Source organism: Alosa pseudoharengus, unplaced genomic scaffold, assembly GCF_046254945.1.
Source record: "Alosa pseudoharengus isolate Yale_2024_CS ecotype anadromous, Long Island Sound unplaced genomic scaffold, YU_APseudo_1.1 YU_APseudo_1.1_scf_4, whole genome shotgun sequence".
Classification (NCBI taxonomy): domain Eukaryota; kingdom Metazoa; phylum Chordata; class Actinopteri; order Clupeiformes; family Clupeidae; genus Alosa; species Alosa pseudoharengus.
Window position 1 is genome coordinate 39,573,421 of NW_027468774.1, and position 17,586 is coordinate 39,591,006.

At 44.3% G+C, this 17,586-nt stretch overlaps 1 protein-coding gene across 5 annotated transcripts; it reads right to left on the reverse strand.

Annotated features, from left to right (window-relative positions):
* Nucleotides 1-1,436: 1,436 nt before the first annotated feature.
* Nucleotides 1,437-16,957, reverse strand: wipi1 (WD repeat domain, phosphoinositide interacting 1). Of its 5 annotated transcripts, none has more exons than XM_076266267.1 (14): nucleotides 16,860-16,957; nucleotides 16,597-16,736; nucleotides 14,599-14,681; nucleotides 11,809-11,975; nucleotides 11,246-11,342; nucleotides 10,449-10,546; nucleotides 9,943-10,035; nucleotides 8,678-8,748; nucleotides 7,876-7,983; nucleotides 7,442-7,606; nucleotides 6,982-7,089; nucleotides 5,691-5,839; nucleotides 4,070-4,170; nucleotides 1,437-2,179 (listed from the first exon to the last, which is right to left on the reverse strand). In XM_076266267.1, exons 2-14 carry the CDS (start codon nucleotides 16,668-16,670, stop codon nucleotides 2,129-2,131), a joined length of 1,365 nt encoding a protein of 454 aa, XP_076122382.1. In that variant the 5' UTR covers nucleotides 16,671-16,736; nucleotides 16,860-16,957; the 3' UTR covers nucleotides 1,437-2,128. The 5 variants fall into 5 exon arrangements, with proteins under 5 accessions (XP_076122382.1, XP_076122380.1, XP_076122381.1 ...); XM_076266265.1 differs by having other exon boundaries at nucleotides 6,946-7,089; XM_076266266.1 differs by having other exon boundaries at nucleotides 11,809-11,978.
* Between the last annotated feature and the right edge of the window lie 629 nt (nucleotides 16,958-17,586).

Sequence of the window (17,586 nt, forward strand, 5' to 3'; positions counted from 1 at the left end):
ACAAGCAGAGGAATAGCAAGGATTCAGTTGGAATTTTTGTGTCTCTTAAAAAAACCACCCCTATGTTCTTGGAACAGTGGACAGCCAGTGGTCATCATGGACAGGAAGCATGAGGCATGTGGCGCTTGTACGTAGTGTGTGTGGGGTTTTTTGTGTGGCTATTTTGCCTTTAATCATACAAGACAGTATAGAGTGACAGAAAGTGAGTGAGAAAGAGAGATGGGTGTGGGATCGAGAAATGACCACGGGTTGGACTCACTGTTAGACCAGCCCCGCCCACCAATTATCTCTGCTCATTTTTATTTCACTGAGAAACGAAACTAATGTGGCTCCTCTCAATGCCTTTACATTTCCCTCAGCCACCAGGATGGCAGGCCAATCAGCAACGAGAGAGAATGGTGTTAGTTTTGACATTTAAAAGTGGTTGTGGTAAACCATAGTGGCAACACCTGCAAACATCAAAATCTTGAGAGAATGTGTACATTTATACAGCAAACGTAATTACATTGTTCCCTGACTGCCAATGTGTTTTTGTTATCTGTATTTAGGTTAGGCGAAGTAGGAAGTAACGCTAGGAATCCCTGATCAATGTTACTGTTTAGGCTGGACCAATGATTTCAAAGTTAACGCAATGTCTACACCCATTATGATGCAAAGGTTGGAAACATTTTCCAATTGTGGGTATCCAAACTCTCTTCACGAAACCAGCCTAGATCCCCTTGGGCACTTAGGGGACCACTTGCACCACAGAACCCCTGTACATAGTATGTTTCACAAAGCATAACGCTTCCCTCACATTTATTTGTGCTGAATGAAAATATGCATATACTGTGTATGTACACACCACAATAAACTACAAATTCCTTAAAAAAATAGAGAGTATCCAATACACAAATCCCAAAAAAGCTTCATGCTCATGCAACCTGACATTGTGCAGTGAGTCAGCTGAAAACAACTGCCACTGGTCCTGGTTCTTCTTTGCTGAGAGTGCTGTGTGTTTCATTGTAGAGAGGCTCTTAAAGTTCTTTGTGTGGGAGATTTTCCATTGATTGACAGAGGTGTTAAAAAACTGAGAGCGTCTTTGTCAGAGAGGATTGGATCTGGACTATACCATGGGGGGTTGGATCTACAAATGGGCACATGAAAGGGCACAATGAGCAGTAGATGGATGGATGTATCATTTTGCCCAACATCAAACTAATACCATAAACAGTGTGAACTGTGGTGCAGCACTGTGGACCAGGGAGATTGGTCAGGCCTCCCACCTGTCAGCAGTAGTCTAGTGACTGCATACAGTATCTAAGCATCAGAGATTCTCTATAGGGCAGAATTTCAAAGTGTAATCATTGGCATAATGTGTGGAGTTCACCTCTCTTTATGACTGTAAGGACTGAGATGGGTCTATACCATAACAAAGGACGCATAGACACTTGTGGTGCTTTGCATAATGCCATCTCTATGGTAGCTTACTACGTTTTTATTTCTCTTTTCTTGGTTCTTTTTTTTTGGTCTTGTGCAATCTGCAAAATACTTTGCACTCTTACAAACAATATCATAGGCACGTACATACAAAACATCCTGGTAAATTATTAATCAGGATGAGTATATGTAAACATTTAATACATGTAATAAGTATCAATAAATCAAATTCACAAGAAAAAAATAAATCAGACAACATAAAAACATTGTGAAATATTTAAATTCCCTCATGTTATGATTAAATACAAGAATGTTAATAATGTAAATAAAAAAATAGAAGAAGTAGCTACAGTATTACAACTTAATTAATAAAATATCTGGTCAAGTAGCTATTAAAACATGGTTATTATGATTCAGTCATGCAGCTCATATAGTCATAAAACAACCCACAGATACTCATACATGATTACCCAATCCTGGCCTCAAAGACATAAGGACAAACTATTCAGTCACTCATTTTTGCTTGTTAGTTTCTTTCTCCACATATTAAAAACAACAACAATAACTTAGCACCCTGAAATAATTGTGTTTGTTTGTTTGTTTTATCTGCCGTGGCGCATGCTCTGGTGGTCTTCCTTCCGCTTACGGTGGCCGGTATTCTATTCTCTCATTCTGTCTCTCTCTCCCTCTTTCTCTGTCTCTCTCTCTCTCACGTCCGTCTCTCCTTGCCACCCCGACTTCCGTCACGGCACCAATTTATCTACCGGAAACCAAAACATAGAGCTTTAATGTTCTCACGGGCGGCCAGGGGTGGGTTACACAGACACAGATGAGAGCACAGTAGGGTATCTACAGAACCCGCCAAGGTCTCTCTAATGAACCCAAGAAACCGAGGCACAGATTCCTGGTGGCACAGATTCCTGGTCCACACACAAACTCAGAGAGTACCATCAGAGTTGGTTTGCCAAGAGGGATTTCAAGGCAAACCCCCTGCGTCATCTGTTAATTACTGGTTACATTTCACAGCTACAGTCTGAATGAACACTTAGCTGTGTGGAGGGGAAGAGAAAGCACAGCACAGATGCTGACAGGTCCCCCACCCCTCTCCTCTAAAAATGTCAACCACATGTAAACTCGCCAAGGAAGCTTCTCATTTTCACTTCTTCAACTGAAGGACAAATTGAAGGCAAAGCAGATATAAGATATATTTCATGTTTTCTTCTTCATGTTTTAGTCTTAAGAGCTCTTTTTATCCCCTTTCCTTTTCCAGATAAGTGCCGAGAAGCTTCCTTGTGCTTCACATTCATTGATGAAATGAAAGGATCATGGTGAGAAGAAAACTTTGCATTGCACCACACATAGTAAGAAAATCCATTTCTGTTGAGTAAGTCAGATATTGTGCCAAGAACTCTCCCTCTCGTATATCATGTACAATTAAGCTATTGAGTGACCTAGTAATGGATGGCTCCCAATCAATTCTGCTGTAATCTACTGTAATAAAAAAACGCAAAAAGGTCAGAATGACATCATTCACTTACATTCAATTTAGAACACTGTGGCACGTGTATGATGTCCCTCAGGTCCATAGCTAACTATTAAACATTTAGTGGTGGCTTCCCATACATGGATAAAGCCTATAGCTTTGGATTAAAGATCTAAAGCCTAGAGTTCTCGAAGATTTTCATTGAAGTTCTCTTTTAGACTTACTTAATCTCCATGAAACTGGGCCCAAAAATGGCTCTAATGATGTTCTTGGTGTCGTGTTTAAATTTGAATGAGGATCTAAATTAGTTTGAATCACTCTAAGCCTTATTTAAGGATGTTATGTAAAATATTAAAACTGGGTGAAAACTAAGACTTACATAGGCACCAAAACTTTGATTCCAGGAAAAAGTTTAGTTGCTCCTTGGCACTTTGCTTACTGGTGGTAACAGATTAGTTTTTAATTTTCTCACAATGAATTGATAGCCGGTCAAGGACTCACTAGAGTAGCTTTCAAATGGAGACATACAAAGAAGAACAAATACTCCATCTACAGGAAGTAGTGTGATACTACAGTCTGAGGTACAGAATAAGAATGCCTTGTTGTGTTTTTTTGGAATGGAAAACATGGAGATGAAAAATGGGCAAGATGGAAGTATGTAAAACAAACAGAGACTAAGGATACACAAGTAAAGGGATATACACATGGTTACTTTCCCCTAAATATTTGGGTGTAGTACAATGTCAATGCTTTACACTCAGTTGTATTTGTAAACTCTTTTTCTCAAAAAGAAGAATATGAATGTCCGTTTAAGGCTTTTAGGGACAGTTCATCAATGACACTATTAAACTTGCTCAATGACAGAAGCACAGAAATACACTCAAAAATGTACCATGTTGCATGTTGCATGCAAACCTTGAGACTAAGTGTCTGATGGCAAGCCTTGAAAATAAAATATTAAAAAGGCTGTGCTCTGATGTGTAGATTGACCTTCCTTTTAAAGAACACTATAAGTATTGTAGCGTTGTATAAAGCATTGGCATGATATGACCATTCTGGGTGATACCACTGTCAACGCAGATGGAAAGAAACAAAGAAACAAACAAATGAGGACAAGGTGAGAGTGGTGATTCTGGTGGAGGGGTGTTAGCGATTCTGAATGCTCACAGGAGGAAATTCTGTCTCGTCGTCCAAACACACCGGTCCAGCTGCAAACTCATGCTCCGGGATCACCTCCCCCTTCCTTGCTCCACCATCCTCAGAGTAGCCTGAGAGAGAGAGAGAGAGAGAGAGAGAGAGAGAGAGAGAGAGAGAGAGAGAGATGGGGAGAGAGAGAGAAGTCAGACAGAGGATCAAGACAAGGTGAAAGACAGAGTGGAGGAGGATGGAGGAGGTCAGAGAGGAGTGGAGACAGAGTGGAGTATGTGGAGGAGGTCAGAGAGGAGTGGAGACAGAGTGGAGTATGTGGAGGAGGTCAGAGAGGAGTGGAGACAGAGTGGAGTATGTGGAGGAGGTCAGAGAGGAGTGGAGACAGAGTGGAGTATGTGGAGGAGGTCAGAGAGGAGTGGAGACAGAGTGGAGTATGTGGAGGAGGTCAGAGAGGAGTGGAGACAGAGTGGAGTATGTGGAGGAGCTCAGAGAGGAGTGGAGACAGAGTGGAGTATGTGGAGGAGCTCAGAGAGGAGTGGAGACAGAGTGGAGTATGTGGAGGAGGTCAGAGAGGAGTGGAGACAGAGTGGAGTATGTGGAGGAGGTCAGAGAGGAGTGGAGACAGAGTGGAGTATGTGGAGGAGGTCAGAGAGGAGTGGAGACAGAGTGGAGTATGTGGAGGAGGTCAGAGAGGAGTGGAGACAGAGTGGAGTATGTGGAGGAGGTCAGAGAGGAGTGGAGACAGAGTGGAGTATGTGGAGGAGGTCAGAGAGGAGTGGAGACAGAGTGGAGTATGTGGAGGAGGTCAGAGAGGAGTGGAGACAGAGTGGAGTATGTGGAGGAGGTCAGAGAGGAGTGGAGACAGAGTGGAGTATGTGGAGGAGGTCAGAGAGGAGTGGAGACAGAGTGGAGTATGTGGAGGAGGTCAGAGAGGAGTGGAGACAGAGTGGAGTATGTGGAGGAGGTCAGAGAGGAGTGGAGACAGAGTGGAGTATGTGGAGGAGGTCAGAGAGGAGTGGAGACAGAGTGGAGTATGTGGAGGAGGTCAGAGAGGAGTGGAGACAGAGTGGAGTATGTGGAGGAGGTCAGAGAGGAGTGGAGACAGAGTGGAGTATGTGGAGGAGGTCAGAGAGGAGTGGAGACAGAGTGGAGTATGTGGAGGAGGTCAGAGAGGAGTGGAGACAGAGTGGAGTATGTGGAGGAGGTCAGAGAGGAGTGGAGACAGAGTGGAGTATGTGGAGGAGCTCAGAGAGGAGTGGAGACAGAGTGGAGTATGTGGAGGAGGTCAGAGAGGAGTGGAGACAGAGTGGAGTATGTGGAGGAGGTCAGAGAGGAGTGGAGACAGAGTGGAGTATGTGGAGGAGGTCAGAGAGGAGTGGAGACAGAGTGGAGTATGTGGAGGAGGTCAGAGAGGAGTGGAGACAGAGTGGAGTATGTGGAGGAGGTCAGAGAGGAGTGGAGACAGAGTGGAGTATGTGGAGGAGGTCAGAGAGGAGTGGAGACAGAGTGGAGGAGGATGGAGAGAAAGAAAAAAAAGATGAAAACCGAGGGGTCACAAGTATGAAGTTCACGGTTTACCAGCATGTGTGTGTGTGTGTGTGTGTGTGTGTGTGTGTGTGTTTGCTGTAAGTGTGTTCACCGGTGAGCGTAGCGGAGACCGGGCCGGTGGTGGTGGTGGGCATGGCGGCAGCGGCGGTGGCGGCAGCGGCGTAGGACTGGCATGGCTGAGGAGGAGGAGCGGCCCCCTCTGCCTCGCCCGTCTCATGCTCCTCCTCCACCCCAAACAGCCTGTGGAAAGGTCAGGGGGCGAAGGTCAGGGGTCACCACCAGTGAAAACATCCCACAACATCCCCATGTCTCATATCAACACCACCATGTGTGGATACAGATGAGAAAGACATTCAGTCGTCTAGTGTTGACCCCCCATTATCACTATAGTTCAACCTGTATGCTATTCTTTTCATCTCCAGGGGCCCAGTAGCCTGGTTAGCACCAGACCTTATCTCAGTTGAAATTGAGAGTGGGTCTGGACATGGTTCATTCACCTCTCTGCTGTTGGAGCCTTAAGGTAAATGAATATACAGTATAGTCCAGGCTACAAGTGTTGCTTGACAAATAACATGGTGCTGTAGGCTTTCATAGTCCTGTGTCAGTGTCAAATTGTCGAATAGAGCATCACCTAGCTTCTATAACGACTTTTAGCCCATATTTTCTATGTTACCTCTCACCACTCCTATCAAAGCATGTGGCGATGTCTGCGTCGTTTCAATTTGATTACGCCTGAAGCTCTGCAACATAGCACATACACAAATTTGGTGTCTCAAAATCTGCTATATTTTGTTGAGCAACACTTATTACCTGGACTGTAAATAGGGCCTTTATATCTGGGACACACTGGGTGCATTACCTGGGTGCGTTTTCATATCGGCGCCCACGTTAACAAGCTAGTGCAGCCAGGTATGGATCATGGAATCAATGGAAACACAGAGGTTTCGCAACACACTCACCTGACCACGCACGCAGTATGTCCCAGGCCTTACGCCATCTTACCCTCCTCCCACACAATCAGCATAGCCTGCTAACCTGGTGACAACACCTACTCCTCCACCTACTATAGAACACCTACTACAGAACACCTACTCCTCCACCTACTATAGAACACCTACTACAGAACACCTACTCCTCCACCTACTATAGAACACCTACTACAGAACCCCTACTCCTTCACCTACTACAGAACACCTACTACAGAACCCCTACTCCTCCACCTACTACAGAACACCTACTACAGAACACCCAGTCCTCCACCTACAACAAAACACCTACTCCAGAATACCTACTACAGAACGCCTACTATAGAACACCTACTCCTCCACCTACTACAGAACACTTACTCATCCACTTCCTCCTCCACCCTTTCACCTGCCCACCTGTGCGTCTTCACCAGGGCACACTCCCCGCCGTCCTGAGGGTCCACATTGTAGATGAACAGCTGCCCGTCGGAGGAGGCTACCAGCAGTCTTGGAAGCTTCTGGATCCTGAAGGGGTAAAAGGGCTTTGGTTTTACACAAGGCTTTAAAAAGGATTTTACAGTTAATGCAATAACCTCTCTCTGCATGCATTCAGAATAAGCTTACACACATATAAGAGATGGAGGACTTTAGACAATTAGTCCTTTAGTTTGAAGGAATTTCAAATTCTGGTTCTGGAGTTCAGCAGCAGCAAACCACAGTGATTTTTGGGGTTTTCAAACACAGCTCATTTACTTACTCTAAGTGTTTGTCTATCTACACCATGTCTTTAAGCAAGGCCGGTGCATGGTTGGATGTGCTGCTGTCTAAATGCTCCAATCTATGGGCCCTGAGGCTGAAGGCAGGAGTAGATACTGACGTGGCGAGGGTGCAGACGTTGCGCTGGCCTGCCACCTGCAGGCGGACGGTGGCGAAGGCACGGTCCTGACACATCATGCCCGACACCTGAGCCGGGAGGTAGCTGCTGGCCGCCGAGAACATCTTACCCACGTACGCAGACCAGGTGGGGGAGTCCTCCTCACCGCTGATGAGCAGCGCATGCACAACGCACATGCAAACACACACACACACACACATGGAGAGTGTAAGAGAGATAGACACAGACATACACAAACACACACACACACACACACATGGAGAGTGTAAGAGAGATAGACACAGACATACACAAACACACACAAAGACACATGACCAAACAAAGAGAGAGAGGAGAGAGAAAGAGAGATGGAGAGGGAGATAGAGAGTGCGATGGAGAGAGAGAGAGATGGAGAGGGACAGAGTGCATGTCCTTACCCAGGCCCATGCTGTTCAAGTTTAAAGATGTGCACAGTCTCAGTGTTACTGGAGGCACACAGGAACTGGGCATCTGGACTGAATGACAGGGAGCTGATGTTCACATACCTAGTGGTAAACACACACACACACACACACACACACACATAGAGACACAGATTCAGACACACTCCCACACACACACACACACATACAGCAAAAGTCAAATCAGCCACTATTAGGGCAGAGCTTACTCTCACACAAATAGTACAACAAAATGTCATAATTTTCAGATGTGACACAGAGATCACGTCTAAAACACACACAGACCAGTCAAAGGTCACTGACCCACATACACAAAATAAATACACAAGAGCGAGGTCACAACTCAAAACATAAACACAAAGCAAACACTCCCACAGCCATTGTAAACATGCATCATACCCCTACACCCCCTCTTTCTTTCTCTCTCTCTTTCTCTCTCTCTCTCTCTCTCTCTCTCTCTTTCTCTCACCCACCCATCCACACACACACACAAACACATACATACACACAGAATGAATAAACAGAAATGTACTTTCAGGTTGCACATGCCCTCTTAACCACTCAAACAGGGTTCACAGATCCATCCAGGTCACACTTCACAGGACGCATAACCATATAAAACATCAGTGAAATGACCACAATGCACATTTCCTTTGCATATGCTTACATACAAATATGGAACAGGTGTGTGGTGTGTGTGTGTGTGTGTGTGTGTGTGTGTGTGTGTGTGTGTGTGTGTGTGTGTGTGTGTGTGTGTCTGTCACTGCGTGCAACTGACCGTTTCATGCCCCTACGGAACTCGAAGAGCCGAAGTCCTTCAGGAATGGTGAACACACGGATCACTGTTCCCTGTGCATGAATGAACAAGATGGAATCAATCAGGACATAATGGCTCCGGACATGAGCAAGTCCATCTTTGTTTGCTTACTTCCCATGGATGTGTTAATATGCTCCATCACCAGGGCTGAAAGTAGTTTTACATTTTTGCCGGTGCTACAACCGCAACCTTCATCACTTCATGTTGATCACCTCTTCTCTGAATATCTGCCAACTTCCTAGTTGAGCTTTGAGAGCAATTTTGCATAAGGGAAAGTGTGCATGCAGTGCATGCACTGAACATTTTTCAACACACCTAAATCGGCTCTGTGCACTATTAGCTTAACAAACCAGTTTCCTGTTCGTTGACATGGCTGACAACAAGCACCTAAAGTTGCTTTAGTTGTACCAAAACGTAAGAAATACAATGTAAAGGGAGTCTTAATGTCTGTGGGCAGCTCAAGTCACGTTAGGTTTTTTCCTAAAAAATGCCAGACTACATGCAGTGGTGAGCACACGTTTTTGTACAACTGACGCACTCCTTCAGGTGCTTGTTGACAGGCGAAAAGGAAACTGGTTTGCCGACTTCATGTAAGCTAGTGCACAGAGCCCATAGGCTATTCATTTGATCCTATTTGTAGAGCATTCATCAAGACCTGTTATTTGCCACTTGGACTCTTTTCTTCTTTCCCTGCTTTCTTAGGAAGACACTTCTGCCTTTCCTCTCCTAACTCTTCAGTATACACTGTTCTAATGTCTTCCTTGTTTTTGCTTTCTTGCTCATAGACAGTAGCCTATGTGCCTTAATGCATGGATCTCATTTAATTCAAAAATCACATTGGAGGAAGCGGGTGTGGTCAGGGAGCGAGATGTGTCTATTGCGTTAGTCCAGCCCTGTTTGGCCTATTTTCACCCCTGTCAATCACTGTGTGGAAGTTGCTTGTGTATGTACTTGTATATGTATATGGGTAGTTCTATGCTGTGTGTGGGCGTTATCTATGTATGCTCACTCCCCCTTAGAGTTGCTTACATCGTGCAAATGGGTGTACATGTATTTGTGTGTGTGTGTGTGTGTGTGTGTGTGTGTGTGTGTGTGTGTGTGTGTGTGACCCTGTGTGTGTGTGTGTGTGTGTGTGTGTGTGTGTGTGTGTGTGTGTGTGTGTGTGTGTGTGTGTGTGTGTGTGTGTGTGTGAGACTCTCTGTGGGTAAGAGTGTGTGTTTACATACCCTCTCGGAGGCACTGGCTAGTTTGGTCCCAGATGCATTGAATGTGATTGCAGCCAGTGGGCTGTCGTGGGCAGGGATCATGGTGACAGTACTCTGGGACAGGACAGAACAAGACAAAGGTAACACACCATGCCATGCATTCCTTAACTGACACAGATACTTGCACTTCCAGTGTTCACAACTGTTCACAACATGCACTTCAACAAGAGTGTCATTTCCTGCTCTTTATAAACAAGAAGGACAGGGTCAAGAATTTCTAACAATTAGAATGTATGCATTAACAATAAAGAAACGACCATGGGAAAATGCTAATAAAAATTCAATGTGGGAAATGTTAAATAAAGTTAGATGCTGGTAAATTCCGGTCTGAAGCATCTATCCAGGAATATAAACTGCCTGATTGTTAAATATTGTGTGTTTACCGCTGCCTGATGGGTACTCCTGTGTGTAGCACTGTGTGAAAAACTAATATGGGAGAGGAAGAAGATGGTGAAGAAATCTATTACCAGATTGTTGGCGTCGTAGATGATGATTTCACCGATGGTGGCACTGCCAGGGTATGCCAAGTAAGAGTTGGCATGGTTGGTGGAGAGAGCGCATAGACCTGCCAGGACAAACATATGCTCTTTTTTATTTTAAAAGATATATTTTGAGTATATATATACATACACAATTTTTTTATTGTGTTTTTATTTAATTTTAGATGTTTTATATTTTCAGATGTTTTATATTTTTGTGCTTTTTGTCTTCATTCAGATAGGACAGTGATGTGAAGCGAGTGGGAGAGAGAGACAGGGAGGGACCAGGAAATGACCAGGAAATGACCACGGGTCAGACCTGAACCCGGTTCCCCTGGGGAACTTGGACCCGAGTGTGATACATGCAGCCACTCGTACCACAGCACCCTGGGACACATGCTCTGAACATTCGTCATGAGTCTTTCAGTTGTTTTGCTTTGTTTTGCTCATGGTGTTGCTGTGGTAGTGGCACAGCTGCAGAGGGCTGGCTTGGCTGCACATCTTTTGCTGACTCCATTTTTCCTTCAGTTTGATTGGCAGATTTTCACTCGTTTAGTGTCACATTCTTATTTGTCATGCTGTAACCTCAACACCGGATGTCAACATCTATGCCTAGAGGCATTGATATTTTTGTGCTCTTTCGTGTGAAGATATTAATTACTCCATGATCAAAACTTTTTTTCTCTCTAGGTTCTACATCAGCTTGTGGTTTACTATCCTGTTTTGTGAGTATGAGTTCTCAGACACCTGGGTAGATCTCTGGCCTGTGATTCTGCCATCGTTACCTGAGGGGTTGGAAGGTGTGTTGAGGAGAGTCTTGAGTAGCTTCATGTCTTTGATGTTGTGGATGTAGACGGATTCCTCCAGACACACCACTAGCCTCTGTGGAACACAACAAAAAGACCAGATGTGATGCTAAATCCACACACCTGCGCTCCATGGACATAAGGAATCCTAAAGAGTCTCTGAGATATTTCACTCACTCCATTCTATGTCTGCTTTAATAAATGAATGTAAACACACACACACACACACACACACACACACACACACACACACACACACACACACACAAGTATGCTCAGCCAGGCAGGCCCATACATAGATGGACATGACATCAACAGAGAAGTTTCAAGATCAATCTGACAAGTGGTGCAAAATATTATATTTTAATATAAATAGAATTAAATGAAATAATATGAAAACAAATGCCACAGCATGGTAGTTATTTGATTCTGGACTTTCAACCACTTTTTTTTCTGAAGAGCACATTTGGACCTTGTCAGTTCATGATGTGCATTCAGTGAGTTCTCATGTGATGATGTGCGCACGCCGCACGGAGCCGCACCTGTCTGTTGAGACGGACTGCCAGGATGCTGTTGGAGTAGCTGTAGTTGCAGATCTCCGTGCCCTTCTTGAAGTGGTAAACGTTCATGCGACGCGGCAGGGCCTGGCTCACCACCACCACCAGGCTGCTGGAGAACAGACGCTCCACGATGTACACGTCTGGAGTGTCTGCTAGGAAGAGGAGGAGGAGGCATGTGTGAGACAGAACACAGACACACACACACACACACGTGTAACGTGCGTTGTGTTGAACCATGCGGCACTTGCAACTCAAGCCCGCAAACAGCAGCACCTCGTATCAGAAGGCGTGCATGCTAGCAATCGAGCTAAAAGCCCAAGCCAGCTGGCTACCATTACACATACACAGATACACAGATGTGTCTGCCAGGAGGAGATGTATATAAGACAGGACACTTGGGTGTCTGCTATGAGGAGGGGGTACCACTTGTAGGACACAGGATGCAGATACACAAAAAACACACATTCCATAATGTAGACATTTGAAGAGTGCCTACTGAATACAAGAGATCTGTATCAGGCAGTCAAATAATGGGCCTCACATATATGAACCTATATCTACATAATACATACAGTGACACATACACAGTCACCCAGACATTTGGTTTGGAAGGGGAAAATGCATTTGGCCCTTTACTACTACACACTACATTCTAATCTCTTTTCCTTTTGTAGGTACACACACTCTTCCCCTATTACTCTGACCTTCTATGCATCCATCTGTCCATCCCTTCCTCCATTCTAATGCAGTTTGTTGTAGGTCAGTGTTAATTCACTGGGATGCACAGTCAGACCAACCACTAGAATAGGGATTGCAGAGGTAGTAGTAACATTGTACTACATCATGGATTATGGACATAATTACACATGATTACATTTGGAAATGCAAGGGTCAGCCCATCCCTCCCTGGGTGGGGTGACAACAAAGTGGTGGTGGTGGGGGGGAGGCAACTTTGCCCAGCAAGAGGCCTTCCTCCAGGGCTAAGTTTGGCCTGATAAAGCCCATTCTCTAGGCCCTGCTGTGCCCAGGGTGAGGCGTCCTTCAAATCCATTTAATCAGCCGGCTGTAGATAAGGTGGCCGTGAGGAGGAAATCCACCCTTTCATGACAGTGGCAGTTGTGGCAACAATGACAGTGCAACAGTACACCACCCTAACGACATCAAGCTAAGAACAAAATGGTTTTCAATTGTAGAAACATCACAGTCTTGAGGGATATGTGTATTTGGTTCTGGTGGAGGTCTGCTATTTTTTCTTTTTATTTTTGCTGCAACTCATTCTTAGTTGATAGTTCATTCTTTATTTTCCTATAGCATAAGATAATAAGCTTTTGGCCGATTGTTTAGCCAATTCTTTCCTCCACTTAAGCGTAGTTATGCAAAGGGCAGAAAGTGTTGGGTTGTATCATGGACTCACACCGTGGCAGTGGCAGTTGTGCCAACTGATAGGGTGGATTTCCTTCTCTCTCTCTCTCTCTCTCTCTCTCTCTCTCTCTCCTCTCTCTCCTCTCACACACACACACACAAACACATATCCTTCCAAAATTTCAGCACACAGATAGAACATAATATTTCTGAAGGGAGGCCAACAGGCTCTGCAAAAAGCCAATGAGGCTAATTAAATATTTCTGCTAAAGTATACATTTAATCTGTTGGTAAATCATTAATAACTCCAAGTCAATAACGGCATATAATTTCTGGACAAAGTTCAGAATAACTCTATTCAACTTGTGATATACTATCCATGCTGATGAGCCGAGCTATGAGCGTGTTTCCCTGTGTTTTTTGTTACTGATTCACCTGCCAAAAGCTACTGAATAATCCCTTTGTGTGTCTTCATCAGGGCCCATGCCAACTGACTTCCCACAAACGAACGCCTGGCTGAGTTCACTGTCAATCATGGAAGACTGCAGGCCTTTCAATGGCTCCATCAGCATAGGGAGACATGAGAGATAGCCAATGACAACATAGCACATCGGCCACATACAGCCAGCCATCCAAATCCCATAAAAGCAGTCCATGAAGGAGCCAGGGCTTGGAAACACATGTAATCCCTGAGCTTATGAATTTTTGAACCCCGAGATCATGTGGACCTGAAACACAGCCTGACTGTGTTATTTGATTTCACCCTCTCAGCCAAGCACAGTTCAGTGGTGGTGCTGGGGAGGCTACACTGTCTGAAACACGAGAGCAGGCACAGAAAAATAAGAGACAGACAGACAGACAGAGACCACACCCTCTCTCCCTCCCCTCCCTCCCTCCCTCCCTCTCTCCCCTCTCTCCCCTCCCTCCCTCCCTCCTTCCCTCCCTCCCAGAACACCAGCGACTCTCATGAGGACCACTTCCTGGTCAGAGCATAGAATTAGTGGTCTGCTTCAGAGAGTGCAAAGAGAATCGTCAAACCGGCATTTAAAACATTTCTCCCCAACAAGAGGACAAGGTTTCCTCCACAAATGTGCTGTTTTCTGGAGTTGTGTTTCATGTCTCCACCACTGACTTTCTCACTGATGAGTCAGCCAGGTCTGGGGAGATACAAATTCTATCAGTTTTTGGGGGGATTTTTGAGTTGATGTTTATGATTTGAGTTGATGATTTTAGTCAGAAGATTTGGGAGCAATGGGTGAAATCTACTGATATACTACAGAGGGCCCTGGGAATCATTCATTTATTTCCTCTTACACTGTGCTGTTTCTGTTACAGTCTGTTTCCAGTTAAACTTGATATACCGATTATACCCTATATAGGCCAGCAGCACATGGGCAGGGACAGACTCACCGCTTTCATGAATGCAGTCCAGTTTGTCCACTGAGGTGACGGAGAAGAGCCGGTATCCAGTCTTGGTGCCCACAGCCAGTGACCTAATAGAGATATGGTGAGCCAGAAGTCTGCATCATATTGACATTTATCCACACACAACACACACAGGCTCAGCACATGACATGCAGGACATGTCAGCAGGACATGCAGTCACTGCAGCTGATGCAACTCCCACTGAGACATGGACTACCTTTTATGGTAATTACCTTAACTCTTGACTGTGACCGTGAGGTAAGTATCACTTGCATTTTGACTAAAATAAAAGTGACTAAAATATTTTCTGAAAAAAAAAAAAAAAAACTATTCCTTAGCTTTTGTGAGTTTGTAGGGTGTGGTAAAATGCTGCATGTTTCGTCCCTTTTTTTTCCCCCAGAGAAAAAACAACAACTTATAGTCCATTTCTACAACATAAGGGTAAGCTACTGATGCTTGTGGTATTCTGAGGGCTTCCACAGGGATCGCTGTTGGCTTAGTGCCCTATACCCGTGGGTGTAAATACATCAGTCCAGCTCTGTTTATAGTTGCTGAGCAGGCAGTTTCACTATCAGGAGGTATATTTAGCTGAAGTGCAGATGTTCACTACAGTGTCCTGGCACATATGGGAACCTGGCACCCAGATAAACTGAATGCCACATAACATAACGTAAAGCATCTGACAACAGGGAAATTATTTAACAGACTTTTTTTTGCACATTCTATCTGAGCTTCTCTTCTTCATATCCACGCAGTTCAGAAATAGCTATGTCCTTTTATGTTTTGTCATATCCAGAGTACAGCTGGAACCCAAATCTCAAAAAACATTCTCAGTCACAGCTGTTTTTTTACAGGCATTCTTTAACACAACTGTTCATGTCTGATCCTGTGTATGTCTATGATCATCTATTTATTGTAAAAAAAAAACCAGTACCAGTACCAGTATGTAATTCCATTCCATACCTGACCACAAACTAACTTGTAATGTAACCTACCCTTGGCCAATTATTTCAAATACTTAGGTTTCAAAATGTCAACGGTTTCTCAATTCTACCTGGTTGGCTCTGGGTTTCATAATTCCTTGCTTTGTACTTGCAGTGCCAATTCTACACTGAGATGTCAACCATATTTCAGACTGTCAGCCTTTTTTCATGTTATAACCTTGAGAATAGCCTATAGGCTACTTTTCCCCAGGTTGCACGCTGTGAAATACCACAGCTCATTAAAATAAAAACAAGTAGGGCTCCTAGAAATACATAGTTATTAAAGTACTTAAAGGTACAGTAGGCTAGCCCTACCTTTAGTACCTATTCATGAACACCTGATGATCTGGAATTTCCATTTGACAGACAACAAATTAAGTGGCTAAACAGTCCCGGCGTTGAGTAGGCCTAGGCTACAACAGCAGCTCGTGTTTTCCCATGTTTTCTGCCATCCATCATCTTCCAGACCAGCAACTGTAAGCAACCACCCAAATAGCAGCTTAGGCTAGGCTACTATAGGACGGGTCTGGGACGGGTCTGGCACGGCTGTGGGCTTGATCAGGGCTGGAATAGGCTGCGTTATCTGCGTGGTCAGTTGCTGTCTGAGCAGCTTGTTGTTATATTTTACAATCGCAATGTTCGCGTAGGCTATCTAACCCATTAGGTTGAAATGGCTTAGGCTATGTTTGCTTTTATGAATGCAAATCCAATCAAGATAAAAAGCTGACATGTTTTGTAGCCTACACGACTTCCATATGATGCATTGCTGCCACAAGTCGTGTCCACAAACACAAAACAGCATTAAGTCTAGTTTTCTGACACGGTGTGACCTGAATAATCATACTAGGCCCAGTATGCGGAGTTTTTCCATTCCTGTAGGCTAACCCGCGAACCGCACAGAAATGCCGCAGACGACGGAATTGCGATCGTGTGTAAAGGAATGGTAGGCTAATATCATTGCAAAGCTTCCATAAAACATCGGAGAAGAAAGCGCGCTTACGTGGAGTCTTGGTTGAAAGAGGCACAACCCAGTCCTGGCCCGCCAGGACCGTCGGCTCCCTCCCCGGTCTCCATCCCGATTCCCAAAGACCTCCTTCCCTCCCTCCTCCCTGGATCGGAGGCCTGGGTTCGGTTGTTCTTCTTTGAGGAATTGTAAAGAATCAAGATCCAACAATAAGAAAATTAAGTTGAGTAGACGAAATGTAGGCTACTATCGTACTATTATGAAAGAAATTTCTCATACGGTTTCAATCCTGTCAATACCTTGCATTAATTCATAAGAAAGGACTGCTTCACTTCGATGAGCCGAGGCGGAAATCTTCAAAATACAGGGAAAATAAAGCAAAACAAAAACAGCTGACAGTGTGTTGCGTCACTTTCACGTGTCATGTCATTGGCTAAGAGCAACCCACGATGTCGTCGTCCGGCATATTGCAGATTGGTCAGTATATGATAGTTTGTTTCAATTGGTTCAAAATGCGGAATAGTAACATTGGGCGTGTTTTCATTACTGTCTATAGCGACTGCGCTGTAGCTGCACAAAATTGACCGGCTGTAGCAAACACTAGCCACACTTTCACTGTGCAACTCCTTAAAGCACTCTTTCGTCTACCTCCTATCATAAAAGGACAGACAGACAGACAGACAGATTGATAGATAGATAGATAGATAGATGGATTGATAGATAAATAAGACTAGCCTACTTATATCTCCAAAGGAATGTGGTGTGTGTTGTTTTTTAACATTTCAATGTCAGTTGAGAATTTTGTGCACTGTGTGAGGCTCCTCTGTGGAATGAATGCATGAATAATATATGATAGCAGACATGAATTATATATAGGCCTATGCTTACATATATCATGTAAATACGTCGGCTTGTCCACCTAAGGACACCTTGTTAAAAAAAGAAAGTAATTGAGCTCTTTTGAGACCATTCACCATCAACACAAATTTGTAATATCATATTTGACCTGTAACATACACTTTTTAA

Bases quoted from the DNA above. Each gene is read 5' to 3' on its own strand.
- wipi1 (XM_076266262.1), bottom strand. From the start codon at position 16,670: ATGGAGACCGGGGAGGGAGCCGACGGTCCTGGCGGGCCAGGACTGGGT. The intron at 7,984-8,677 runs GTCAGTTGCACG...GTTTACCACTAG, and splicing joins TTCCGTAGGGGCATGAAACG to GTATGTGAACATCAGCTCCC. The intron at 2,180-4,069 runs GTGAGCATTCAG...GGTTTCCGGTAG, and splicing joins ACGAGACAGAATTTCCTCCT to ATAAATTGGTGCCGTGACGG.